Below are 25,947 nucleotides of genomic sequence, written 5' to 3'. Positions count from 1 at the left end.
GGCTAGCTTCTGACTCGAGTCCTGCCCTGTCGGCCAAGCTGTTAAACTCGTGACAGCACAATATGAGCAGACCATAATAGGTACCTACCTTGTGGATAAAGAAGGAGGGATGAGCAGCACAAGTCGCTTTATTAAAAAGAAAAAGAGGCGCTCAGACGTAGATCTGTTCGGTTTCTATTAGCATGCAGGAAGAACTCAGTGGTGTTAAGCGAGAGCTCCTCGCATCGGATTTATCGCGCGTATTGCAGTCATCTAACTAATATACGACGGCAGGATATTTGGGGGAAACAGAAGTTTTCATCTCCATGTTTCCTTCTTTTGTGACTTCTTCTTGGCAGGTGGCCCTGCCTAGGTATGTATATGGCTTTAAGGACTAGAACTCAGAGGCAGATTACTCACCAGGCACTAGCGCTATCAAGTTAGCCCGAAACCTGGCGGGGGAGGCTGGCTGAACGGGCAAAGTAGCGAGAGGGGTTCAAACTGCCCCGAGTACAGAGAGGGCTGACGGGTGTTAAACTTTCCCAAGCAGTACAACCGTTGTGGGTATAGAGGTCGGAACAGAAGGGAAAAAAAACTAAAAAGAAAAAGTAAGAGACAAATCACCGTTAAGCGAAAGGTATCAATATTTCAGGAAATAGTAGTGCTGCTGCTACTAAGCCTAGACTGGGAGCAGATGAGCCAGTCGTAGAGGGTGGAAGGGAGGAAAAGACAAGTACCGCAGGCTCTGGTACGCAATTAGGGTCACGAGCTAGTGCAAAAGCAGGGGGGGGGGAAGGAGGGGGGTTCGTACCGTACCCGTCAGCCCCGTATGCCTAGTAAGTACTAAAGTCAAGTAGAAAGTACCTTAGACGTCGTCGTGGACTGTTTAGCGGGCCTTCCCCTATTAGCCTTCGTTCTCGTTGCTCACTGGTCGCCTTTATTATGAGATTGAATTGCGAGTGTTCAAACTGTACTAGCAGTTGATAGACTCGCAATATTGTTGACGAGTTGAGCACTACCAGTGGTTGAAAATTAAATGGTAAATTGGGAAGGGAGGGGTTGGCTGTGTCTTTTCTTATCAAAACACCCGCCCGGGCACCAAGCAGCAACCAGCACCACCACGGACATCTGGCCCGAACGGTTTTGCTTGTGGACGGCTTACTGTCATTGGGTGCCACACAAACATTTCCCGGTCAAGGCTGGCTCCAAGGCTGGCTCCTGCTCACGCCCCTCCTTTCATTGCCCCCCAAGTGGTCCCCACCTCCCCCACGCGCAATGGGGGCTGGATTTTTTTTTCTCCCTACGCGACTTTCTTGGAAACAACTTAGGACGAGAGCTGTGCTTGTTGAAGCAAGACCCAGCCTAGTATGCAGTTTTATATCTACCTTATCCGTTGTATCAGCTCCCACCCTACATTTTCCTTGTGAGGCGTCCGCTTGAGTGTTATGCATAATCTAGCGGGAAAGCTTCGGTCAGCCGGTGCTAGTACGGTGTCCGTATTAGTGATCTTCATGCTACAACACCCGGCATTTGGCCGGTCCAGATCAGAAAATAGGACTACTACTACAGTACTACTAGTATCTATTGTAGTGGCTACTTACTCCCCCTATCCCCCCCTCCCCAAAAAAAGGTGCTGATTGACCAGGGGGGTCGAAGAGAATGTCCACACTGACGTCTCGGAATTCGTGAAAGGGATACGTAGTTCAGATTTTTATGAGCTCGTCAGTGCCATGATATGTCGCAACAGAAGGTCTGTCTGTAGCAATAACTGCCGATGTCGCAGTGGCTGGAATTATGCAAACAGAATCCTTGCATGAAATTTTGTTGCTCGGGGCGCTAAACTAATTTTTACACCCTCTGTTATCCGCTCATAGACGTTGTAAGCCAGTCAATCTTCCAACAGAGTGTGGTGTATTAGTTGCGAAATGCTAACCCTAGTGTTTCTATTCTCATCATATTCAATCAGACTGAAGAGCAGTCTAGTCAATACGGGGTTGTAGGTCTTCGAAGTCCTCACTCAGAAAATCAATCATGACGGTAGTGACTACTAACTAGTAGTTGATCAACACAAATTACTAGCAGAAGTTCTAACTCATTAGAGGCATTTGCAGACACCCGCCCGTGCTTACCCATATACCCTTTTGGGATAGCTTTCCGAAGCTTGGATCAGATGAACCAACAAACCGGTTCCGACCATGGCGTTAAGATCCTCTTCGCCTCTTTCTTCATTTTCGCGACTCTGCATCCATGGCATGTTAATCTTGAAGGCCATCTGCTTATGTCCCCAAAGGGGGCTAGACTCTCTGGAATTTAATCCCGCAGAATTCTCTTGAGGCTCCCCATAATATGTTGGTAGACTTGTCGGCTCTGGTCCGAAATACAACTATGCAAAGAGTGTTGACGAGTAGACTTGCCAAGGGCTTACTATTGCTGAGAAATTAGGACTGACAAAGAAAAGGCAGACTTTACTCCGTAGTTAGTACTTATGTTATGGCAGTAAGTAGTATCGATGCCATGTACGACCAAAGCAGGCAACCAATCGATGTAAGGCTTACTATCTTAAGGATGTGATGGCTATCTCTTCGATAGTAGTTACCTCATCCACACTATTCATGTTTGTGCGTACTCGAAGAGCGCGGCTCTTCTAGTTTAATGACTTCAAAGCTCCTACAGTGTTACCTCCTACAGATTCACCTTCGAAAAGGACTGAAGCCAACTAGTTAATAGTACTAGATAGGTAGTACTGGTAATTTACTGCTGCTACTGCCCCCTTCCCAATTTATTAGAGTAACCTCAGTAGTAATTGATACTAGATCATCCGCCACCGCAGATCCCCGAGAAAGGTTATGCATACTTATTTTACTTATGTGCTAGGTCATCAGTATATGTATCCTCGTGTCCGTGAAACTTCCGACCTAAGTACTATAAGCTCTCCCCCTCTATTTTTCTCACAGCCACCGGAAATTCAAAATAATCTGACTGACTGGTCGGATCGCGAAGCCATCATTTCCATTTAAAAAATTGTCCGGTACGGAGGAGAGGGGGGGAGGGGAGAGGCCCACCGGGGGTGAATTTGTCCCACCCGTCATTTTCGAGGCCAGTGTTCGCAAGGGGCAGCTGTGGGTGGCCGTAGTCCTGGTAAGTGCGACGTCGGTCATCGGGGCGCTCTTTAGCGTGCCGTCGATCCAGGCGGGAGGTGGACCGAGGCCTGCTTCACTTCAGTTTCCACCTCACCCCCTCCTTTGCGCCCCATTTCAAATTCGCAACTGCATATCTTGTGTTTCTTGCCAATGTCTGAACGGGTACCGTGAGTCGGAATTCGTGTGAGGTGCTAGCTGAGCTTTTCAACCTGTACAACCCCCCACCCCTAGATCTGTGCAGGTATTGCCCGCCTACTCCTAGCAGCTGGTGCATGTCAGAGCGAACCCTGAACATGTCGAACGTGCTCGTTCCTCAAGTGCCCCTTCAAATTTCCACAGTCGCGTGTGCCTGACGCTCGGATCAGACCTCTCAAAAGCTTCCCAATTTTTTTAAGGCTTTATGCGATACATAGAATGCAACGTTGATGATTCTTCCGGCTAAACTTGCAAACCTTCGGTCAACCTAATATAGGGGTGCTCCTGCACGACATACCACAATGGCCACACATTTAAACTCTTCAAGCTCCCGCCCACAATTCACCAACCCCTGGTCTAACTCTCCATCAACGATATCAGAGCCGTCTGTTCATACCCCTGATAGCCGGATTGCGCATACGTTGACTGCTTGTACGCGGTGCAGACATGTACGTAGTGTCTCTTACTCTATCGCTGACTTTGTTTATACATGATTCCGCGTTCTCTACCATGTACTCTTTGATGATTCATTCCTCGCTGGTCGAGAAAAAGATTCTAACACTTATACAGCGTAAATCTAGGTGTGATCCCGGAATCCCTCGATGCTCACCATGCGAACGCGTCAACGCCAAGTGTGTCTTCTACGATTCGGCGTCTCAAAGGACATTATCAAGGGATCATATTGTCTCACTCCGAGAAAAAGCTCGTCGGTTAGAGAGCGAGCTTGCTGAAGTCGAGAGACAGTTTCAACATGCAGCGGACGCGGAGCTCATGGTGCGCGGGGCAGGCCGCATCCGCTTCAAGGAGAATGACGAGTCGAGATATCTGGGACCGTCCAGCGGTATTGCGATCACGCGCCTCGTCATGGAACTGGCCAAGCAAAATACAGATTCCAAAAGCATCAAAGACGTCGTTCCTGAAATGACAGCGCAGGAGATAAAAGACGCCTTTGCACAAGAGAGCTCCAAGCCAACGTCAAAGGTGTATCCCATGATCAGTTCGACGCCGCAGCCTGCTTTACCACCAAGACACATAACGTACAGACTTATTGATGTCTTTGTAGTCAAGGGTACGTTCGCATTCTATCCTATGCAGCTGTACAGTCATGGTTGACTTGCCGTTTAGCCCAGGCAATGCTTCCGACCTTGCACGAGCCTACCTTCCGCGAAGAAGCCGAAGAGGTGCTTAACGGGTCTAATGATCCCTGCCATAATTTCCAATTACGCATGGTGATAGCCATCAGCATGCAAAAGATGAGCACTGTTTACGCAGGCCTGGCGGACAGTTATTACCTTGCGGCGCTGTCATACTTGGAACCGTCGTTAAAACGAATGGACCTTCGATCTTTGCAATGCCTTGCCCTGATTGCTCAATACTCCATGCTCACGCCAACAAGGACAGCGGCATATTGGGTCGTAGGAATGGCAGTCAAGCTATGTCAAGACTTAGGGCTTACCGATGAAGCGACCATTACTCAATCCCCCAGCGGGCAGACCTTGGACCCTCTCGAGATTGATATGCGAAGAAGACTTTTCTGGATTGTCATATCCATGGAGTACGGTCTTTCCCATAGCCTTGGTCGCCCGAATTGCTACTCCGTTTGTCACGATCACATCAACGTCAAGTTCTTCGAGCCGGTGGAGGACAAGTATATCACTGCGGATGGCTTCCTACCAGGAGCGAAAATAATTCTACCCAAGTGCATAGCTATTCACTTCCTGAAGATGCGGCTGCTCCAAGCAGAGATTCGACGGACGCTCTACCTGAATAAGCGCGATGTACCAGTCGACGACCAAGACCCATGGTTTTCGCAAATGCTTCAGAAGATCGATTACTGGGTAGCTTCGTGTCCCAAAAATGATGGGGGTAGTGGCTTGAGTCAAAAATGGTAAGGACAATACCCGACTAGCTTTCTTTGTTTCTGGGTGCTTATCTATATGTGGCTTTTCATAGGTTTCATGGAAGACGAAACACGATGATTGTCTTCATGTTCCGGCCTTCTCCCCAAGTGCCGGAGCCTTCCGTTGAGGCTGCGCGAAAATGCTATGATGCGTCCGTATTCAACGTAGCAATGCAGAGAGAACAAATCGCAACAGGATCCGTTGATTTGACATGGATTTTCACCCAGTCACTTTTCATGGCCTTGAACACTATCCTTTGGTCTCTCTCTTATCCTGACATTCGCAGAGAACACCCTATTGACGAAGTTAAAGGTCACCTCGGCGTGGCCCTGGAGGCTATTGTTCTCGCTGCACAGAGATGGCCTGGTGTTGAATCGGCCTTGGTACTCTATAGGAGCCTGGTTGCTGCTTGCCTTCGCGCATATGCTACCGAAGAGTCTTTCGTCGTCCATTCGCCGTCTAATCATGCAACTCCGTCATCTTCGCAGGATGTTACGACACCGCTATCCGTCTCTAGCCCTGCAAGTACGTCGGCATCGTTCCCCTCACATGGAGCTCGTGCAGCGAATTCTTCAATCCCCGAAAGCAGCGTATCGGGTGGCACGTTTTCGAGGGGACCTTCTGCAGACCCCTCATTCTCCTTCTCCCAAGGGTCGACCTCATCACCTATTGCCACTGAATCACTGAAGGCCGCGCAGCACCCATCGTGGGATGCTCAACTCACTCCGCAATCCGTATCAACCACCACACAACCCTCATTCAGTTCCCCCCAATCCTACAATGTACCGACACCTTCCTACGCAGACTTATCGTTCGACCCGACAACTCCATACAATTCTTTCCCATCCGTCGTTCCGGGCTTGCCAGGCTGGGATCCCAATTTCAATTTAGCGTCCACGACGGCTAGTCATCTAGCATATGTCGATGCGACGGTTGATCCCATGAACTGGATCGAGACGATAGGAGATCAATATTCCCAATACACCAATGGCGCTTACCCCATGCCCCCGTGGCGAGGAAGGACGCTCAGCCACCAGGAGCAGATGGAGCTGATGGAAACGTTAGAAGACAACATTCCTGACGTTTCGGCGCAATTATTAGTGCAAGAATCTGCAACATTCTACCAATCGTGACATGTTGGTGGTTTTTGAAAGCTTTCTATGAGGGCGTCTCGCTCTTCTTGATTCAGTCATATCAGCGTGTTTCTTGAGCTTTCTTTGTACGGACCATCTTCATCTGGTTTGTTTCTTCTTATTGTGTTACCATAATAATTTTGGATTTATGGATCTCAATATACCCAAGGGTCATCGTGTTGGGAATTTGATGAGGTTCATCTGGGTGTTTGGAGCGAGTCGGTTCCAATCACTAGTTCGGGATTCAAGGGTTCAATCAATGGTTTTGGTAGAAGAGTATAGGCTTTTACTATTTCGTCTTTAGGTGTTGACTTGGCTTGGGGGTCAGAGAGTGGCCACAAAGCCCTCTCGCCTCAGGCAGGTCAACTGCATATTCTATAGATGGATCAAGTGTAGTTATGGTTCTAGAAGCAAGGAAATTTCCGGGTGAAACTATGCAATAACCCCAGGTAATACTTTCCGAGGGGCGGTGCTCTGCCACTATTTTCTCTCCTGGTTTAGGCCAGCGCCCAACAGGGGGGTATGAGAGCCGCTAGTAAGGCGCTTAGTGCCCATGCGTGTCGTGGCATACATAGATCACATCCACGGGAAGAAATGTCTAGATGGCCAAACCTGCGATGGCCAACAGGGTGAATACGGTAAGCAGGTAGTTAGTTGACCGTGTCTAGAATGACAGAAAGAGTGAGGGAAGAAAAAGAGGGAATGTCCGTTACCGATGCATACTCCGTATCTTACCCGACAATACGCCCGAGTATCGGTATTGTTAGCGCGTATTGATACCGAAATACGGGCGCGGAGGCCGAAAGAGGGAAGATCGAAGAAATGAGGGCGCGTCACGTGCCCATCCCGGGGCTCTTGCCGTCATCCAACATCTCGCCGTCCGTTTCTCCTCCAGTTGCGGACCAAGGGTTTCCCATCCCAGCGCTTTCTCGAACTTCTACCCACCCCGCCAGAATTCGACCTAACCCACAGACCACGCCATTCACTCTTTCGCTGGTCTTTTCTTCACTACCTGGTGCTGTTCGATATTTCACCTCAGTGCTGTGTCGCTTCATTGGAATGTGTGACTTTTAAGACGGTCGTGGAACGTCCTGCTCGCCCGCTTGAGCGCACCTCGACCGGCGTTTCCCCCCATATCCTCGTCTTGATACTAGTCTGAATCTGCTGTGATCTGCTGCTGTGTTGAAGATCTTCGATTCAGGTCTCCCTTTCGCGAGGCTCGGGCTGCCCAGGCTTAGGCCAACCTCCTCTTTCGTCACCCTGCACTCCGTCCTCGATGTCTGATCGCGCCTCCTCGGCATCATTTCGAGTAGGACCTCCATCACCATCGTCTCCCGCCGCAGGAGCTCTTAAGCAGAACCAGTTGCCAGCTCCCTTGTCCGATCGAATTCCACAGACTCCGACATCACCTCCGTTGATGTCGGTAAGCGCCCAGAACTATGCCACCAACTTTGTATCCTCGCAAGCATCACCTAACCAGGCGACCTCTCAATCCGCAACTCTCTCATCACCCCCGTCTTCCGCTCCGATGTCCACTCAAGCCTCGCAACAACCGACGGTAGGTACAGCGAATTCGTTTCCGACGCCGGCCAGCAGCGTGAGCGGGCACTTCCCGGGTGCGACTTCCTTCGATGATTCTGAACATACAGATAAGCCAATGGGCTCGGCAGTTCCAGACACAGGTGCGCAAGCAGCGAATATGAATGCCGCGGCCATACAGCAGGCGGAACACAGACGGACAGATCATGACCGGCATACAGAAGGTATAAATATGGAAGTTGGAGTCCGCGATTTCGCTGCGAACAACGGAGGCGACGCTATGGATATCGATAGCGAGGCGCCGGCTTCATCCAGTCGCAGTGAGCCAAGCTTGGAATCCCTGCAGAAGAACTTTTCGTCTGCTTTTCATGTTTGCAAAAGCTGTAAGAGCTCCCCAGTCCTTGGCATGGCTGTTGCCACAATTTGCAATGCACTCTCTCCCATCTCATTTCTGGATTGAGCTTTGTTAACACATGTGGCTTTATGAACGTACAGCCCATATTGCGACTGGACCGGATCCGTCGCTAGATCTCATCTCACTCTACGGATTAGGTCCAGTGGCAAAGTCTGTTGCTCGGATGGATCCTGTGACAGGCGAGAAGATCAACAGGCTCAGGAAATCTTATGAAGGAAAACTGAAGGGCTTGGGACTCGCAGGGAGGAACAAGCCAGTGAAGAATGAGCCTGGTGCGCCCGGCAGCCTTAGGCACATGACCATGTGGCCAGAGGAAGAATGGCAAAACCAGAAGGTGTTCGGGAAGGAGATCAAGGTAGCGGATATGGACTCCGCGCTGCAGAACTTGCAGATGAGGGCCATGAAAATGGAGCCGGGCACGGTACCGAACAACGAGTATTGGGAAGATGTGCTGGGCCACGAGAAGCCATCTAAGCACGCCGGTGGCGACGCCAGCAAAAAGGGCGTCGCACCCCCTCCCAATGGAGTCCGGATTTCCCAACCGAATGGAACCCCAGCGCCTGTTTCAGACCAAGAGCGAGCCCGGCCCAGCAGGGGACGTAAACGGCATTACGACGACAACAGCTTTGTTGGATACGGCGAAGGTTACGCAGACGACGATGACGATGGGGCATTTTATTCAAACAGTGAAGGCATGGGGAAGAAAAAACGGAAGAAGGTAGGGCGTTCGGACGGTGAAATGGCATTCTAACATACTGATCACATTCGCTTATTTTTCGAAAAGGACCACGTTTCGAAGATATCTACCCCTCTACCTGACCGCGGTGGAAGTTACGGGGTTGGTATGTTTGGGATCGGGGCCAGGTAAACGAACGGGACGGAAACCTGACGGGATGAAAAGCTTTGTGCTTGTTCGTTTCTTTTCTCTGCCTTCTTGGCTTTGCTTCATGCATAGGGTCCTTGTTCTAAAGGTGAGGGCTAGACTCTGTTGGATCTGTGTCTGGCATTGTGAGTTGCTGGACAGGTTCAGCAGACCCATGGTCATGTCCTTGCCATATCTGTTAATTCTCCGTACAAATTTTGCATCACGGTGCTGGATATACCCGGCTTTCACAATGGGACGGCGTTGGAGGAGCCATGATTTGTTGCGGCACGGTTTTTGCCTGTTTCTTTGCTTGCACTCTATTCTGTCTATGTGCTTCCTGGTTGACAGGGAGCTGGAGTTGTAATGACAATTTTTATTTCGCTGTGTTTACTGCTGGCCATGTCGACAGACTCCGATGCCATCTATTGAGCTTTTCTTCTCTCTTGTGCCAGATGGACCATCGCCCGCCACTGGAAGAGCATGTATTTCTTTTTGAGTCTGTTGATGTGCGGCGGATTGCTTGGGCGTGACAGTACAGGATTCTAGCTTAGCATCGACGATGCTTGTGTGATACAATACTAGATGGATAGGAATGACATCTACGTTAAGCGTGGGTAGTTCAGTCCCGTCATGGATAATAAATAAGAGCCGGAAGCATAGAAGCAAACCACTGCAAGGACCTTGACACCGATACAGTCCAGACACCCACCCTCACTCATATATACTCCCCCTTACTACTAGTAGATGCAAATCCATCCTGTCTACCCAACACCTCCCTCTATACAAAGCAGAGAATTGCATCATAGAGAAGAAGGAAAAAAAGGAATCACCCAAACCAATACCCATTCAACTCCTCCAAAGTCCTCCCCCCAACATCCTCATGCCGATTCTCCTCCCATACTTTCCCTCCCTCTCCAAACCGATTCGCCATATATCCTAGAAAGAAATCCAGATTCTCCCGACACTCAGGGAACGCCTCTTTGAAGGTATCATATAGCTCCTGAACGGAAGGTTTGCTGCTGCTGCTGCTGCTGCTGCTACCGCTGTCAGAAGCATAGGCGACTTTCTCCGCAAACAGGCGTAGATAGCGTCTCGTGTGCTCTAAATCCGCCTTGACGTCCAACTCCCAACCTGCTTCCATATGGCCTGGGATAATCTTCAATGGGTGTAGATGATCGATCATGTCGAGGGTTTTGAGCCATGCTTGCACGAGAGCGGGGGATTCGAGTTCTTCGACCCTATAGTATAGTATATGTTCATAGGTAGGTGTAAGTTCAGAATGTAAATAGTATAACCCAGCCAATAACTCTCATCCAGGATACCCCTTCCGAAACCTTATCCAACAATGTAAGAACTGGAAGTGGATTCCACCCACGAGAACTAATCCAAGAGAAGAAAGCAGGGAGAACAAACCAAACATGCACACTCCTCCCAAACACAACATCACCCGCAACCACCGTCCTACTCTCCGGGATCCAGAAAACCGTCTGATCCACACAATCACCCTGCACCGGACCCATCAGCACAACAGGACTCCCATCCAGCATAAAGAAGCTGGACAAGTACGGGTCCGGCTTGCGGGGCTTAGCGGGAACGGCGTCCGACCCGAGCACCGTCGGCCAGTATTTGACTTTCTGGTCGTATTCGGCGTTGATGCGGGAGCAGACGTAGGGGGCGGCGTAGAATTTGGCTTTGGGGAAGGCGGCTAGGATGGGGTTTGCGGAGAAGAAGTGGTCTGGGTGGTGGTGGGTGAGGAAGATGGCGGAGGGGGCGTGGGGAGTTAGGGATTTTATCCAGTGGATGGTGGATTCGGCGTCTTTGAGGAGGAAGGGAGGGTCGATGAGGAGGGATGCGTGGGGGGTGGTGAGGAGGGTGGTTATGGAGGAGAGGCCTTTGGGGGTGGAGGTGTGGTGGTGGGTTTGGATCATTGTTGGATGTAATTGGGGGTATATTGAGGGTGTTGGTTTTTATATTGGGGTGGTTTTATTGTTGGGATGGAATGGGATGTGTGAGTTTTTATATAGACTTGTAGTACTGTATATGCAATGCTCTGGTCTGTTGGTCAATTATAGAGTGAGTGCTGGATTGTTGGATATATCCGTGATGGGATACACCCCCGCACGCAGTAGCAGTTGCATCATATTGATTTGGGGTGTTTATAGACCCTCTGTTGTTCGATGCCGAGGTAGATACGCCTGTCAAATCTGCCGATTGTTTGAAGAGTGATGATCAATCAATCCGTATTTCCGAATTGTAGTCGGAAGCTCCGGAAGCTGGATCTTGCAGCATATCCTGGCTCATCCGTGATATCAAGATCCGCAGTGGAAGCGGGGTTGACGTGATCAACCAGACTATTATTGGACTTTGCCACGTCTCTGAAATAGATTAAGTATCCACCTTGTCTATAACCCCGCAGTCATCAAGAGAGTCCGTGACACTGTTGGTATGAAGATGAAAGGCGAATTACGCAGTACAAAGTGTAGATTGAAGATGGTTGTAGAAGGTTGGCCGGCTGATCCTATCCCGCTTTCTTGCACTAATGGATAGTGGCATCTTGACTTGGAGTGCAAACTTGGCTCTCGTCTCAACAGTGTACTTTGTCAGTGAAAGTGTAGGTGCCTGTCTTAGCTCCTTTTAAGACCGCATTATCGCCATGAAATATATGCATAGTATGGCAAATGGCCGGGAGGTAGGAGTAGTTGGGATGTATGCTGTGGTAGCTACTGGGCTAGCTTCACACGATGATGATACCTGCAAACAGTCGTCTCGATGCTTCGCCTATACATTATACACAAATACCAGTGTGAGCTGTCCTTTTGTTCTAGCATTAGATGCTAATATTTACTCGAATTGTCGCCGTCCTTCTGCATAGAGACTCCATAGACAACGGCACTGTTCCATTCAGTGGCAGAAGTGCCTTAACCGCCAGGCAAATTAGGTCTTGAATCCGATACCACAGACCGAGAGGTATGCTGCTAACAACTCATTGTCCAGGAATCATATTCCAGGCTTTTTGACCTGATACTATTGATCAGATTTAGACTCATTTCACATACATTATCTTCGAGTATACTCGGAATAGTACATGAGTATCTACCACGGAGTAACAAAAGATGCCTATGGAGTTTCATCCTACCGATTTATGTGTGAAGTCACAGCGTCTTCGGATCATGAAAATAAGCCAGGTTCCTATATCCTCTCTGCGAATAAAGATCGCTTCCAATTCAAGTAGCTGACGCCATGTCTACCAAACACATGCATGCATACCAAAGGGTAGGTAAAAGCTCAGAACCCAAAGCATCGGAACACGATTACACAAAGTAACAAGATAACTACTCTATGCCCTAAAAACAGCCACATCTCCGCGGACTCTCCTCCAGCCTTATATCTCCCACATATACTCTACCTTAATAACTGAATATTAAACTCACCAAAACCCAACCCAACATGTGGGGTGTACTTCCTTATCGCTTATCAGCATCCCCCCACCCTCCCTCACATACCCAGAAAAGAATTGGAACCCACCCAAATGCCGACCCGCCAGCCAATCCCGCAGCCGGTATTTGATGCAGTGCAGCACCGAACCGCAAGGCAACCCCGAGGTCGGAATCCAATAACTCGATAAATCATCACCTAAATACAGCGTTTCTCTACAGATTACTCCTGTACAAATCCTACCTCTTTATATTCCCTATACATATCTTGCATATATAACCATATATCCACTACAATCACAACTTACCCTCCCGATCCCATTGCCTACTATTAAAAGAATTCAAAATGGACCCCCTCACAACCGCCCTCACTCGAATCGACGCCCTCCACTCCGAAGACCCCACGAAAGTCTCCAACACCGACATCCCTTACGAATTACACTACGCCGAGAAAATGACCAACTACCTATACAAACACACCCCGGACCCCTCCCCGACCCTCCAACTCGCTATCCGCGCGCAGCACCTCAAGCGCTGGGAAGTACCCCGCAGTACTTACCCCGATGGTAAAGTAGGGTATTATTCCTGGCGGACGGCGGTGGCGCGTCGCCAGGCTGAGATAGCGGTACAGGTGTGTCTGGAGAGTGGAATTGGGGAGGCGGAGGCGGAGCGCGTGGGCCGGTTGATTCGCAAGGAAGGGTTGAAGGGAGGGGAGGATGCGGAGGCGCAGATTTTGGAGGATGTGGCGTGTTTGGTGTTTTTGGATGATCAGTTTGAAAAGTTCAAAGAAAACTATGAGAGGAAGAAGGTGGTGGAGATCTTGAGAAAGACCTGGGGAAAGATGTCGGAACGGGGGAGGGGTTTGGCATTGGAGTTGCAGATGGGGGATGAGGCAAATGATTTGGTCAAGGAGGCTTTGATGGGTTAAATTCCGGTCCATATCTATTTGTTTTATATAGGACTGTTACTTTGTGAATAAGTATTTTGGATATATATTAAAGTTAGAATTTGTTTTGTGGTCAAAGAGCCGCTCTATGGAATGGTGGTCGTGGTATCTAATAATGTACAGTCGTTATGGCATGAGAATGATGGGATGATTAACTTTTGAAGTTGGGAGATCACGCTCCGCCGGTGTCGATCAACCGGACCAAGGCAATCGCTGCTCCGGCTGCTACTCCGCCCACGAAACACATTTGTATTCCTCCCTTGATGCCTGCGACGACGTTGTCGCGCCCGGACCAGCCGCGCACCACACATGTCTTGATGTATCCGAAGGCCAGCAGTGTGATTGCCATGACTCCGATGCTCATGTACAAGGCCACGATCACTTGGTCGACGATGAAGTATGGGATGAGCGGGATGAAACCACCCACGAAGTAGCCCAGCGCAAGTGTGATGGCGGAGATCCAGGCCTGGTTGCAGTCAGGCTCGGATTCCTTGTGGTGAAAGCTGACCAGGAAGTCGAGGAGGCGGTCTTCAGAGGAGTGGAGGGACATGTTAATCTGGTTGATGACATCTTCGGGGAGACGGTAGGAAGCGAAGATGGACTGGACGATGGAACTTGTTTCGGCTGGTGATGTGTCGATGAGTTCTTTTGCTTCACGAACGGTGGTTTCATAGGATTCACTGTTTGCTGTTAGAATTGAACGAAAGAGTTTATACAGGGTAGGAAACTTACGCTTCGCTCTTTGCACCGACATATCCTCCCAGGCCCATGGAGATGGCACCCGCGGTCAATTCGGCCAATCCACCAAGCACAACGACTTTAGTGTTTCCCAGCGCCGAGAGACCAGCACTCAGCGCAAACGGCACCGTCAAGCCATCTGATAAACCTAGAATGGCATCGGATACAATGCGTGGATTGATTCGTGATCGCGAACTGCTAGTGCTGGCGGCGGTGCTGTCGGTGTCGGAAACGGGAGATGAGGCGCGGAAGGTAGAGTAAGACCGTTGAGCTTCGAGGTCTTGCTCAGTTGGCAAAGTATCGGTATCTTCATTGGAAAGCAGTGGTTTGCCTGGTTTGGTCAGTCCAGCTCGTATTGAACTATCCATTGGTAGGCGAGCATACCATATGGAAGGGCCTGTTTTTGCTTTTCGCTCGGGAAGAGCTTCTGCTTCAGAAATAATAGCGCCATTGTAGATTGACTGGGCTGCTGCGGGCTGCCTCAGGCCTGACGTCAGAAGCCGGAGTCGGTGGCCGAATCTAGACCCTCTTAACAATTCCGGTAAGGCTGAGGGATTCTCGAGAGACGGCAAAGCTGGACTAGACAAACAAAGTCCAGGCGTGATAGAAAGAAGCTTGATCGATTCCAAGAAGTTGATCTGGATGACGGTTTCAGCTAGAAGAAAAATCTTCTGGAAGCACTGATATTTATAAGAAAAGTCCCCCTGTGGCAGCCAGAATCGACTTTTTCTGATTGTTCTCCAGACCCTTCCAGGCTGCCTTGGCGCGAGCCAATCACAAGACACGTAATTGTCAGCGGGTGTAGATCTCGGCGCAAAGCTCCAGCAGCCCCTCGGCGTTAAGCCAATACACCGATATTGATTGGCTTTCACAAAGCACCGCTGACATTTACCAGGACACTGACTGGCCAGATGCAGCAAGGTCGCTGCTCGATTACGCACTCGGATGCAGACTTGTCGGTCTCCGATGCGGATTGAGAGCAGTCCGAGAGGGGGAATACACCGAATTCACCAGCAAAGTAGGTGTGGCGATGCAGCTAATATCTGACCAGGAGGCCAATGCTCAACACCAGTCTGAAATTTTCAGGGTGAGACGCGGCACGCTGTGTAGCATTGTGCACTTGTCTGTTGTTGCTGCACTGCTGAGCAAATTGACGTAAGTGAAGGGCGATCTGTTTTAGGGGTTTCGCCTTCATAGCTGTGCCGTGTCCATGGAGCTTGGCTTCGATGGAGCCAGTCTTCCGACAATCACTGTAATGGAGCTTGCCGGTTCGGGTTCTACGTTCCATGGCTGGAATTGAGGGAAATCTTGGGAGAGAGACTGAGGATCCGCCAGGCATCTCTCGTTAAACTGCTTACTTGGGCTTATTCCTCAGAATAACTACTACGGATGAGCGTTGAGTTGCTCTCAATATTTGGAATTTCGCCCTGAATATCCTGAAATCCACCTAGCGAAGATCACTAAACGTTCTGACCCGCCTTCGACCGGTTTCACTAAGGGCAGGTCTGAGCCGAAGGCCGCGATCAGCAAGAGCGCCCACTATTATCTCGGGTTTAGGTCATTAAGTTTGCGATGCTTCATTACCAGTGGAGTAAGCTTACTTAGCTCCGCACCGCAACCCCTTATATGGGGTTCTGGAAACAAGAAGAAGACTTTTATCCGCATATAAAGAAGTGTTAACTAACAATCATCGTCAGTATCCTTCAGTCGATGACAGAAACAGATGTTTTCAAGTACTAGTACCCGAGTAGTGAAGCGTCAGACTAATGGTTCAGTCATTTCCAGTGTACCAAGTACTTATGGGATGGCTAAGCCTCCTTGTACCTGGGTCGGCTCTGATCAGTTGATGAAATATAGTATGTTTTAGAAAGTATGGACTAATAATGAGCATTTTGCAGTTCACTGGCTTTCTGCACAGTAGTATAGGAAACCATGACTTAATGTCTCAGTGTGAACTACTCCATGTCAATAACAAGTCCTTCTATGCCTGCCAATCAATACTTTTGCCAGTATACCTAACTTTCATCCAATATGGCCAAATCATACGCAAGCGAGCCACTATATCATAGCATCGTCCTACCAGTATCCCTTGAGCACCCCACGGCAGTGCTCGTACAGGACATGTCCACCAACCCCCACACGTTAGGGCTGTGGAATATTGCCCACCGTACGTTTTATCAGAAGCTGGAATGTCAGATTGATGGTCTTATGGCATCGGCAATCTCACATGGCAGCAGATAATTGCAACCGGGTCTGATACATGTATATTGAGGTTGTGGAACACGGCTATGAGTATGGCAGTGCAGTCCCAAATCAAAATGTGTGAGTTTCCTACCAGATTCCTAGCCTTTTCTCCTCATGATGACCTGCTAGCATCGTGCTCCTACCTTGACGAAGTCAAAGTGTGGAATGGAAGATATGGTTCGCTAGTTCACAGTCTCGAGAACTTTTACCCTTTGTCGGTAGAATTCTCATGCAGTGGTGTATTTGTCGCCTCTTGCGGCTGGGATGGCACAACTAAACTCTGGAACAGCGCTTCAGGAAAGTTAGAGCATCGCCTTAATCGTGTTCATACTTTTGCGTTCTCTCCCAATGGCGAGCTAATCTCTGATTGGGGCGATGGCATTGTATGCCTGTGGGATTTACGGGTCGGCAATGGAGACTCAAACTGTTTCCCATACTTCTTCAATTCTTTCTATTCATCCCTTGCCCCGTAAATCCATCTTGGTTCTCTTGGTCACGCTTGATGGCGCAACCCTCTGAGATTTCCCCACAGGCACTCCATAGAACCAGCTCGAGGCTCTCATACTGGCCCTGAATTCTCTGGCGACGGCCGCCTTGTTGCAGCATTTGTGGAAGAGACAATCATGGTTTGGGACACAGGCAGTGGGAAATTGATTCGAACGTTGGAGTTGGATGTTGACGATTCAGATATTGAGTGTTACGCCAGTATAAAGGCTGCTTTCTGGCCCGATGGCAAGATCATTACATGGGCCCTAGACACCCTGCAGTTCCAGGTATGGGATCCAATTTCGGGGAAGCAGATCGAGACTTTCGACGGCTCGATTGAGCTGAGAACATATGAAGTCTCCCACGGTGGTCACCTGTTAGCTGTCACTGACCATACGAAAGTCGGAATTCGTGAACTTTCAACAGGGAAGCACATCTACCTGAAAAAATCATATGATTAGGAATGAGAATGGCTTTTTCGCCGAACGATATGACCCTTGCTGTGCTTTCCAAGAGCTGGGGTAAGCTCACCTTGGATTTGGGGGATGTGCCATCGTGTGAAATGCATTGTTCCATCGATGGTGTCACTGGGCGCTACATTCGCTTTTCCGAAAATGGCAATTATGTGAGCACGGTGCACGAGCTATATCACTTAGAGACTGACACCGAGGGCCATCTGGTCTTTCTATCTGCTGTTGACGATCGAATAAAAGTGGAGGATGGATGGGTCTGCCTCAGGAAGGACAAGATTCTATGGCTTCCTCATGAACATCGACCAGTGGAAGGTTTCGAAGGGTCCCTCATTAAAGATGCCACACTCATTTTTGGATCCCATTAGACCGTCTTTTATGTATTTGTTTGACATGCAGGCTAAACGAGATGCTGTTGAGATATTCACTCCAGTCAGCGTCAGCTGATCCTTAACCTCTTTCCTTCCTGTGTCTGACCACCACCTCTTCCAACAACCACCCATCTTTTTGAGATCTGGATAACTCAGACCCATATCTTTGACCCTTCGTCTTGACAATATATATACACATTCTCACTACAACCAACCTACAAAACAATCGCCATCCCCAAAATTCCCGCAGCACCCATAATACCCGCCATACCCGTCGCCTTCGGAGCCACAGGCCCAGCACCACCATGCGAAGACGAGGTGGACGGCGAAGCTGTTTCAAACGCCGTCGAAAAGTACGATTTCACATCCCCATTCAGACTACTGTACCACGATGGAATAATTCCATTTTTCCACTCGCTCGCGACTGATGACCAAGCTGTCGGGTTCGTCATCTCGGAGATGACAGAGGTCGGTACTTCAGTGATGAGGTCGGATCGGATGGAGGTAGGTACTTCGGGGAAGAGCGTGGGCATTGTGGTGGTTGTAGTTGGGTTGACTCTGTTGGTTTGATGGTTTGTTAGCTAAGTCTGTTGAGGGCTGAGAGTAAGGAATGTGTAGGTAGGTAGGTAGATAGGTAGGTATACAGGTTACTTAGAGGGTTGGACAAATCCGAGTCAGTGTTGTCGTCTCGCTTTTCGATGGCCGGGTCGGAGTCTGGGGTTGCTAGTGCTAAAGTTGATAGAAGTAGGACAGAGAGAGTTGTGAAGCGCATTTTTGTTTGTATAATAGTAAGGTATAGTGATTGTTTCGGGTGTGATTGGTAGGTTGATTGATGCCAGGGGGTAGGGGGGTACGATGTTTGAAGAATTGGAGAAGGACTGTGGGAGAAGTGAATTATATATCCAGGCTACTATCTATCATTGCCTTCTATGGACTACTTAGGCAGCCTCACTGCCTGCAATTGTACGTTATAAGATAACTCCGAGCCAAAAGCAGCGATCTGCGTTGTGTCCAGACACCGGGACCTGGATTTGTAGCAGTGCATACCAGATTTAGAGAGGAAATAGCACCTCTTCGTACTCAAATATGCTTCACAGTAGACTTGTATCATAAATGTATTGATAGAGAAGAGAGAAGAGAGAAGGAAGGCAGATGCCATGCGTGGTAAATCGTAGGCATCTACTCCGTAGATCTGGTTCAGCTGCGCCGTTGGGGGTATGGTTGAGTTGATCCCAGACACAAGGCTCTCCCAGCTCGTAACATTAATGACGTAGACTCAAGCATTATAGAAACTCCGTCGTGCAAAATATGCTTAACCATACGTAGTGGGCTTCTAATTGCAAATCGGTTACACTGAAGTACTCCGCCAGATGGAGTGTTGTTGGGGCTGGCCGATAGCCGATCTCGCCGTAAGAGGAATAGGAGGGGCCACCCTCGACTGCCACTAGGAGTATCTATTCGCCTTATTTCTTTTCTTCTTCTATTCCACCTTATTCTTGAGCATTAGAGCATAACTTCGAGTGCTAATAATATCGCAAGTGGTGGCTTATGCTTGTTTTTGCTTCTTTCGTCTTCTTCCGTTTATTGCAGATTTGCATTTTTACTTCTTGTGGCAGAGCTACGCTTCCCATTGAGTTAGTACTATTGCTGACACGCCAGGTTAGGGCGCATATGCCTGAAGACAATCCGTGCCATTCTGACGATAACCGGGGGGGCATATACAGCAGACACTGCTATCTTCTGTCCTTGCATTATCGACTACCTTCTCATGCTCAACACCGATGTAGACCGTGCGTATCGCAACCACGACGACCGACCGACCCTCCGTACTACTTACTACACTGTGCGTCCTCAGGCAAACAGCGCGGGGTGAAGGCAGGCAGTTTTGGTGTTCCCGGCGGCTCGCTTAGCAGCCAATCAGGACCGTAGAATAACACCCGCTCTTCCTATATAATCCATTGTAAAGAGGTAACTATTGCCTTCGGGCATTTGGTCAATTTGAAACGATACAGAGAAGATTAGCATGGCCCCTGCACTAAGGATGACACGCTCAATCAAAGAGAAGCTACCAGTTTTTTTTGCAACTTTTACAGACTTCATATGGAGGTAGGAGTGTCTTGGTGCATTGTACGGTGTTGAGGAGACGGGTTCGAGTTGCGTCGGACGCTGTCCCTTTTTTTTTTTTCCTCATTCAACATATATATGTTGCGAGTAACACTCATAGTACTCACATTTACTTGATCAATGCGAGGGAGTATTTACTTTAGTTTCATGGGTAATGGCGAATGAATATGCAGGTCAATCTGATATATATATACACAATACTCCATACTAGAGTTCAATCAATATGGATCATAGCAACCAATCAAGCACCTCCCTCCCGCTTCGCATATTCCTCCTCCATTCTCTCCTCGTACAACCTATCCGCTTCCTCCTTGCTCAAAGGCCTGAGATCATCCGAGCCCGTGGACAGGTATTCGGGTATCGTGGCACTGTTCTGGTCCATGCCTGTGCCAAAGGCGGACGCGCCGAGGGTATTTCCCGTTGCTGCGAGGCGGTTGGCGGAAGAATCCGAGGTACCGTGTGTGCCGTTGGGCAACGAGTTGGTATCTTTGTGTGGCATTTTTAGAGGTAGTGAATATTGTTTTGGTGTCACTTTCAATCAGAAGGACAAATGGGAGGAAAGAAAGATTTTGTTTGGATTATGATAGATAGGGAGTAGGTATTGTAGGTAGTAATGAGCTGCGATATTGTTTACTTATATGCGTCGGGGTGGCGACCCAGCATCCGCAACGTCATAGGCCACCCACCGACCGTGGCTTAGCAACCTAAGCACAGAGTACGAGCTCCAACAACGCGGATATTATTGCCTTCCAGTCGGTAGTTACTTCCGTCACGGACTGCTAAGATCCTATTCGCTGGTACAATGCCACCACTTAAGAAGCGATTTTTCTACTGCTACGAGGTCCTCTTCTCCACCCTCGGGCCACTGGCCCAAGAACTGATGAAAAGGAAATATAAGCTCCAAAAGGAGAAGTGCCAAAGAATACGCCTGTCAATGACCCGTAGGCCGTTGAACGGATTGTTCCGCCGCGCTGTGCAATGCAGGGACCAATCCGTGGTGAACCGCCTTCTTGATCGCAGTCACCCAAACAAGGTAAGTATGAAGAAAAGAAAGAAGAAAAAAGTCTAAAAGGGGGACGGGGGAACGTTGCTTATATAGGATTGGGTGGGGAACTACGGATGGCGCTAGCGGCAAGCGAGGTTGAGCGGTACGACTCGTTTCGGTATGTCACGTGGATACTATTGGAGGCCTCCTTGCATGCCAATACAACTTTGCTTCGGTGTGCACAACACAGAAGGAGCGAACTATGCTCCGTGCTGTTGCTGGGTATCTGAAATGGCTAGAAATATGCTTAAGTTATTTCCTCCGCATCCTCCGCATGAATGGGAAAGGCTGTCGTCCTCAGCGAATCCCAATAGGTGCACTAGGACAAGTATATGGGTATAGATATCAGGAACTATGCAATACGAAGAGCCAAGCTATAGGAACAGTGCGAATTAATGGAAAGGAATTTCCAGAACACTAGATAGTGTTGTGAACTGTGGAAGTAGTCGGTATCCAGCATTGAGATGTGGTGTCAAGATAAGTCCTCGCTGCTTTGCCAACCCAACATGACGTTCATAGTGGCATAACTTAGTCTCTTCCTGAGCCTTTTGGGTAAACTGGAACAGCCTTATTCGGACTAACGACAGTCTGGAGCAGGACGAAAGGTTAACAGGAAAGTAACATATTCAAGGGGTTCAACTTACCTTGAGTGGTAGGCACCGCTCGAACCCCAAATGGCTTTCCGTCAAGGATCGGTCAGCTTCCACAAACGAGACATTGTACGAGCTAGCCAGTCTCTTGGCTATGGCCAGTGCGCAATGATTCGAATGCTCAATATCCAAGGCCTTCGAATTGATCATGTTCTTCCCCATATCGACCGCAAGGGCGAGCTTTCGGAAAAGATAGGTACAATGCTCGTCATGCCAGTAGCGCGTATAGGCTACGGGCACTTCCCCAGCCTCCAACCTCTCTACATCGGCGTCAATCGTCATCTTGGTGTCTAGGTACCACTGTCTGTCCCGAAAAGTGTCGTAGTCTTCCGTTGCCTCCGGAAAATAGCACTCTGGAGGAATCCATGCACGTTGCATTGGCTCGAATAAACAACCTCGTGCTCGCGCTTCGTCGGGAGTCACTCCGCAATCGGTGTATGTATAGTGATTTCTGGTATGGCTCACCCAGAAGAATACAACTGCTCCTGCAAAGACAATTGCTAAAGGTGCATATACGAGAGGCTTGGTAAAAAACGAAAGGGAGAATATCTTCCGGCTTTTAGGCACCGGAGATTCAAGGCCTTCGGTAGATTCGTCTTCGTTCAAAGCTATATATTCACCCCGCTCCGGTTTGCTTTGCGAAGAAGCATCATGATCGTGCATCGGAATATTTACTGGCTTCCGTGGTTGTTGCACTTCCATCTTTATTTTATTTCCCTTAACCACCCCCAGCAAATAACGGTAATGTACGAGGAAATCTGTGCCGTCTATTCCGACATAATCGAGGACAATATGAAAGGAGCTTAGGGACATCGATACTCATTGGCCCGATAAGGTACATAGAGGCATTGCAGGGATTATTTGATAGCGAATATGCCACTATACATGCCCCGAAGGCGCTAAACATGTCACGACCAGTTTCCAATCCATGCGCTATATTTAGACGGAATCTTCAAGGGTGTCGGAATGAAACAAATACCGACACAGTATCAATTTATTGTATGCTGAAGGCTAGTACTAGTGTTATATTTACCTTATATCTTCGATTGAGTCGCTTGCGGAGCTACCGTTATTTGCTCGGACTATCTCTGGTTGTTCGGTTGCCTCATTACATGTATACGTCCCCATTGTGGGGCTGTTTCAACATCTAAGATAGTGGCTGAGTCGGTCATATACGGAGTCCGAATTTTGCTCCGTACATCACCATCTCATCCGCTTATTTAGCCGGCTGCAAGCTTTTTTGTCTTACTTGCTATCTCGGTAGGTACTATCCATGATACTATATCTGTGGCCAATGAGACAATACGCCTTAGTCTACGGTCTTGTCTACCCCGCTCACATTGAATTTTCCGTCGGTGCGATGGTGTTGTCAGTCTTAAGAATGTTGAAAATGATGATGATACATCTCTGGGATGGACACGATTGCTCGGCCCGGTCCGGGTGATGCTGATCCCCTGGCTGTACAGCTTTGCTTGTCAATAATCTGGGATGACCCTCTACCATCCTCTACCAAGTAATATGATTATTAACTGCACTACCACTGGTACAACTTACAGCATAATATAGCGGGAGAATGACACCATCGCGTGGGGATCTGACCTCACATTCACCCGTACTCTTATAAGGGATGTATGTACTTTCTGAGCTATCAGCTCAAAATTCTAGTCGTTTACCGGATGGTCTAGCAGTTATTATCCGGAGGGTTTACTACTTACAGCGCACTAGGATGGATCTTGACATATCGGACACTATGATGCTACCGCTTCATGCATATGAGGCTATGCCCTAATGACACTCGCGTCCCCCTTTCCAGAGCTGGGACTTATTCAGCTCATGATGAATCAGCCTCTATATGCACGGATATTACCGCCAACTTCGGTCAGTTTCCTGATTTTTTAACAAGTTCACATAGAATGCCTCCTTCCCAAAGACATTTATTAGACTTTCGCCTGTACTATCTACGGCAACTGCCCCCCACATCCGCCCCAATATCTTATCGCGACAACAACATAGTCCTTAGACTAGATCGTACGAAGTCGACAAAAGCTATTCATAGGTCCAGGCAACATGAAAGGTGTTCATATTTATACTAGTAGCCACTAGGACATCTTCACCCCGCCACATACTATATTGTGTGACTTGAACCCCCGGTATATCATGCCAGCGGGGCCCCGCCTCAAGATTCGCCTCTGACATGAAAACAGTATTCATCTACAACTACTATTTCGAGTGACTATCGATATCACGATGCTAGAGAGGCTACCCCCCGAACTACTGCGCATGGTGGTCGATCATGTAAGCAGTCCTCTGTCCCTCTCCAGAAGCGTTTGAAACAGACTAACTCGCCATCCCAGGTAACTCGCAGGGATCTCAAAAACCTCTGTGAAGTCTCCAAAAACATCTATGTAAAGTTGCTTTCACGTCTATATGAATCACTCATTATAAGAGCAACGCACCCATCAGCTCAGTTCTTGAACGACGCAATCACGAGATTAGATCACTCGCTTTTAGTGCATACAGAGCACCTCAGGCTGTGGAGTGCATGTCATGAGATAGAAAGTTATCAATTCTGTTCTTTGCATGATTTCCTGAACAGCAGGCTAAAAACTCCTCCGGATGATTCTGATGAATCCATGCCAGAGTCGATACTGTACCCGACCACTACATTTGACTGCATTCCGATCTTGACACACAACATGCAGGGCATGGCATCGGGAATCCCTCAGGGCCAACTTCAGAGCTTCCGGTACAGATACTGATTTCTGATGCACTACGCCGAGTCAACACTAACATGCTTTAGGTGGGATCTAAAAGCGTGTCTTTCCGACGAAGTGGTTCCCCTCATCCACAGGTTCTTAGAGACCCAAAAGAACATCACTACTATCTCTCTCCTCACTGATAGCGACTGTGCTGTAGCCGAAATCCAACAAGCGTCATGCGTCATAAATCTTGTTCAGCTTTCTAAGCTCCAATCCCTATCCTGGAGAGGTCTCAAGCGCTTTGTTGATTTCGATTCGGTTACACAGTTTATCGCTGCACGTGGAGCTCAATTGAAGGCACTGCACCTCGATCTTGTCGGCTGGGACAGCGCTAGACTGGCCTGGGAAGAAGGTTTTCGAAAATTGCCCAATCCAAATAGATGGATGCCACAGAACTTCTTTGCGCAATGCGTGCTTGGTCTTCCACATATAGAAAGACCGATCCCCCTTCTCACAGCTCTTGAACGCTTGACTCTCTCCCAGGTATCTTTTAGCCCCATGAAGGTCCAATTAGTCGGTGCTCTGAACCTAGAGCGACTCCAAGCAATGCAACTCATCAACTGCCCCGGGACATTTAGTTTTCTTCGGCAAATCGTTCGCTCACGCGTGCCTCTAAGGCTGAAACTGCTCGAGTTGACATTCAACCCGGAAAAGCTAAACCAAATAACCGACGAGTCACAGGATAATGTCAACGACACCGTGAAAACCTTCCTCGAGGCCTTTTCCGGCTTGACGGATCTCTATCTTATGCTCCCAGCAGTCTCCTGGGATGATATATGTCAAAGCATGTTGCATCACAAGCCCACACTGAAGCGCCTCGTCACGCACTCGCTCGTGAATGCAGAATACGGCCACTACGGAGACGGAGATCTGTTTGGGTCGCTTGATTTTCGACCCAGCATATCCCATGATCCAGGGTTGGAATTTCTCGGAGTCTCGACATGTATCGAGGATATGTGTACATTTGCGGTATTCGCCACCCTATCTGCCCCCTTCCCCCTTTCAGTTTCTATAATATTGACATGGATTGCTGTCAAATGCTGACCTATAATCCTCTGGAACAGGGCGACCACAGTCTCAGCACCACTATCAAAGTACTTCATATCAGAGCAAATGGGCACTGGTTACACGAACATAAACCAGAAAGTTCTGTAGCCCATGATGTTCTGCCTTCCTACGCCGAATGGGCTTTTGGGCGCGAAGGATACTTGCATCTGCAGGCCTTGGCTTACGGGGATTTCTCTTACGACGGATGTTACAACGAGTATAATCTCCTTTGGTGCAGGACAGGCCTTCATGGCTTCAAGTCATTAACCCCTTCTGATGCGAAGTTTTGGGATCTGGTGGAGGAATACAAGGATCTGTTGGAGGCTTGTGCGTTCGATGAGTTGTTTCTTGAGAAGGGAGTGCCTTGATGATTGCTAGTTATCACTCTCCTGGTGGTATTGTATACTTATTCAGTCATGCCGAGTGGCTCAGGACACACTATCATGCCCCGGGCCGCTTAGTGAGC

At 48.8% G+C, this 25,947-nt stretch overlaps 10 protein-coding genes across 10 annotated transcripts; 5 read left to right on the top strand and 5 right to left on the bottom strand.

Moving 5' to 3' along the window:
- Positions 1–3,824: 3,824 nt before the first annotated feature.
- On the top strand, positions 3,825–6,348 carry AtWU_05621 (putative C6 transcription factor; the record flags this gene model as incomplete). Its single annotated transcript, XM_035500731.1, has 3 exons — positions 3,825–4,383; positions 4,440–5,202; positions 5,268–6,348. The coding sequence occupies 3 exons, from the start codon at positions 3,825–3,827 to the stop codon at positions 6,346–6,348; spliced, it is 2,403 nt and encodes an 800-aa protein (XP_035356624.1).
- Positions 6,349–7,624: 1,276 nt separating this feature from the next.
- Positions 7,625–9,053, top strand: AtWU_05620 (uncharacterized protein; the record flags this gene model as incomplete). Its single annotated transcript, XM_035500730.1, has 2 exons — positions 7,625–8,270; positions 8,383–9,053. 2 exons carry the CDS (start codon positions 7,625–7,627, stop codon positions 9,051–9,053), a joined length of 1,317 nt encoding a protein of 438 aa, XP_035356623.1.
- Positions 9,054–9,993: 940 nt separating this feature from the next.
- AtWU_05619 (MBL fold metallo-hydrolase) lies at positions 9,994–11,095 on the bottom strand (the record flags this gene model as incomplete). The annotated part of the gene is made up of 2 exons (XM_035500729.1): positions 9,994–10,405; positions 10,581–11,095. 2 exons carry the CDS (start codon positions 11,093–11,095, stop codon positions 9,994–9,996), a joined length of 927 nt encoding a protein of 308 aa, XP_035356622.1.
- Positions 11,096–12,947: 1,852 nt separating this feature from the next.
- AtWU_05618 (DUF4202 domain-containing protein) lies at positions 12,948–13,529 on the top strand (the record flags this gene model as incomplete). The annotated part of the gene is made up of 1 exon (XM_035500728.1): positions 12,948–13,529. The coding sequence occupies one exon, from the start codon at positions 12,948–12,950 to the stop codon at positions 13,527–13,529; it is 582 nt and encodes a 193-aa protein (XP_035356621.1).
- Positions 13,530–13,719: 190 nt separating this feature from the next.
- Positions 13,720–14,736, bottom strand: AtWU_05617 (VIT1/CCC1 transporter family protein; the record flags this gene model as incomplete). Its single annotated transcript, XM_035500727.1, has 3 exons — positions 13,720–14,227; positions 14,280–14,616; positions 14,670–14,736. The coding sequence occupies 3 exons, from the start codon at positions 14,734–14,736 to the stop codon at positions 13,720–13,722; spliced, it is 912 nt and encodes a 303-aa protein (XP_035356620.1).
- A 1,867-nt stretch (positions 14,737–16,603) lies between these two features.
- AtWU_05616 (WD40 repeat domain-containing protein) lies at positions 16,604–17,476 on the top strand (the record flags this gene model as incomplete). The annotated part of the gene is made up of 2 exons (XM_035500726.1): positions 16,604–16,920; positions 17,062–17,476. The coding sequence occupies 2 exons, from the start codon at positions 16,604–16,606 to the stop codon at positions 17,474–17,476; spliced, it is 732 nt and encodes a 243-aa protein (XP_035356619.1).
- Positions 17,477–18,071: 595 nt separating this feature from the next.
- AtWU_05615 (uncharacterized protein) lies at positions 18,072–18,628 on the bottom strand (the record flags this gene model as incomplete). The annotated part of the gene is made up of 2 exons (XM_035500725.1): positions 18,072–18,414; positions 18,501–18,628. The coding sequence occupies 2 exons, from the start codon at positions 18,626–18,628 to the stop codon at positions 18,072–18,074; spliced, it is 471 nt and encodes a 156-aa protein (XP_035356618.1).
- Positions 18,629–20,221: 1,593 nt separating this feature from the next.
- On the bottom strand, positions 20,222–20,479 carry AtWU_05614 (uncharacterized protein; the record flags this gene model as incomplete). Its single annotated transcript, XM_035500724.1, has 1 exon — positions 20,222–20,479. One exon carries the CDS (start codon positions 20,477–20,479, stop codon positions 20,222–20,224), a length of 258 nt encoding a protein of 85 aa, XP_035356617.1.
- A 1,074-nt stretch (positions 20,480–21,553) lies between these two features.
- On the bottom strand, positions 21,554–22,377 carry AtWU_05613 (ceramidase family protein; the record flags this gene model as incomplete). Its single annotated transcript, XM_035500723.1, has 2 exons — positions 21,554–21,613; positions 21,670–22,377. The coding sequence occupies 2 exons, from the start codon at positions 22,375–22,377 to the stop codon at positions 21,554–21,556; spliced, it is 768 nt and encodes a 255-aa protein (XP_035356616.1).
- A 1,994-nt stretch (positions 22,378–24,371) lies between these two features.
- On the top strand, positions 24,372–25,849 carry AtWU_05612 (major facilitator superfamily protein; the record flags this gene model as incomplete). Its single annotated transcript, XM_035500722.1, has 3 exons — positions 24,372–24,421; positions 24,476–25,403; positions 25,499–25,849. 3 exons carry the CDS (start codon positions 24,372–24,374, stop codon positions 25,847–25,849), a joined length of 1,329 nt encoding a protein of 442 aa, XP_035356615.1.
- Positions 25,850–25,947: the final 98 nt, after the last annotated feature.

This window comes from Aspergillus tubingensis, assembly GCF_013340325.1.
Source record: "Aspergillus tubingensis WU-2223L DNA, scaffold_7, whole genome shotgun sequence".
NCBI lineage: Eukaryota > Fungi > Ascomycota > Eurotiomycetes > Eurotiales > Aspergillaceae > Aspergillus > Aspergillus tubingensis.
Note: the sequence above shows the minus strand (reverse complement) of the source record. Positions and strands in the feature narration are given on the sequence as shown.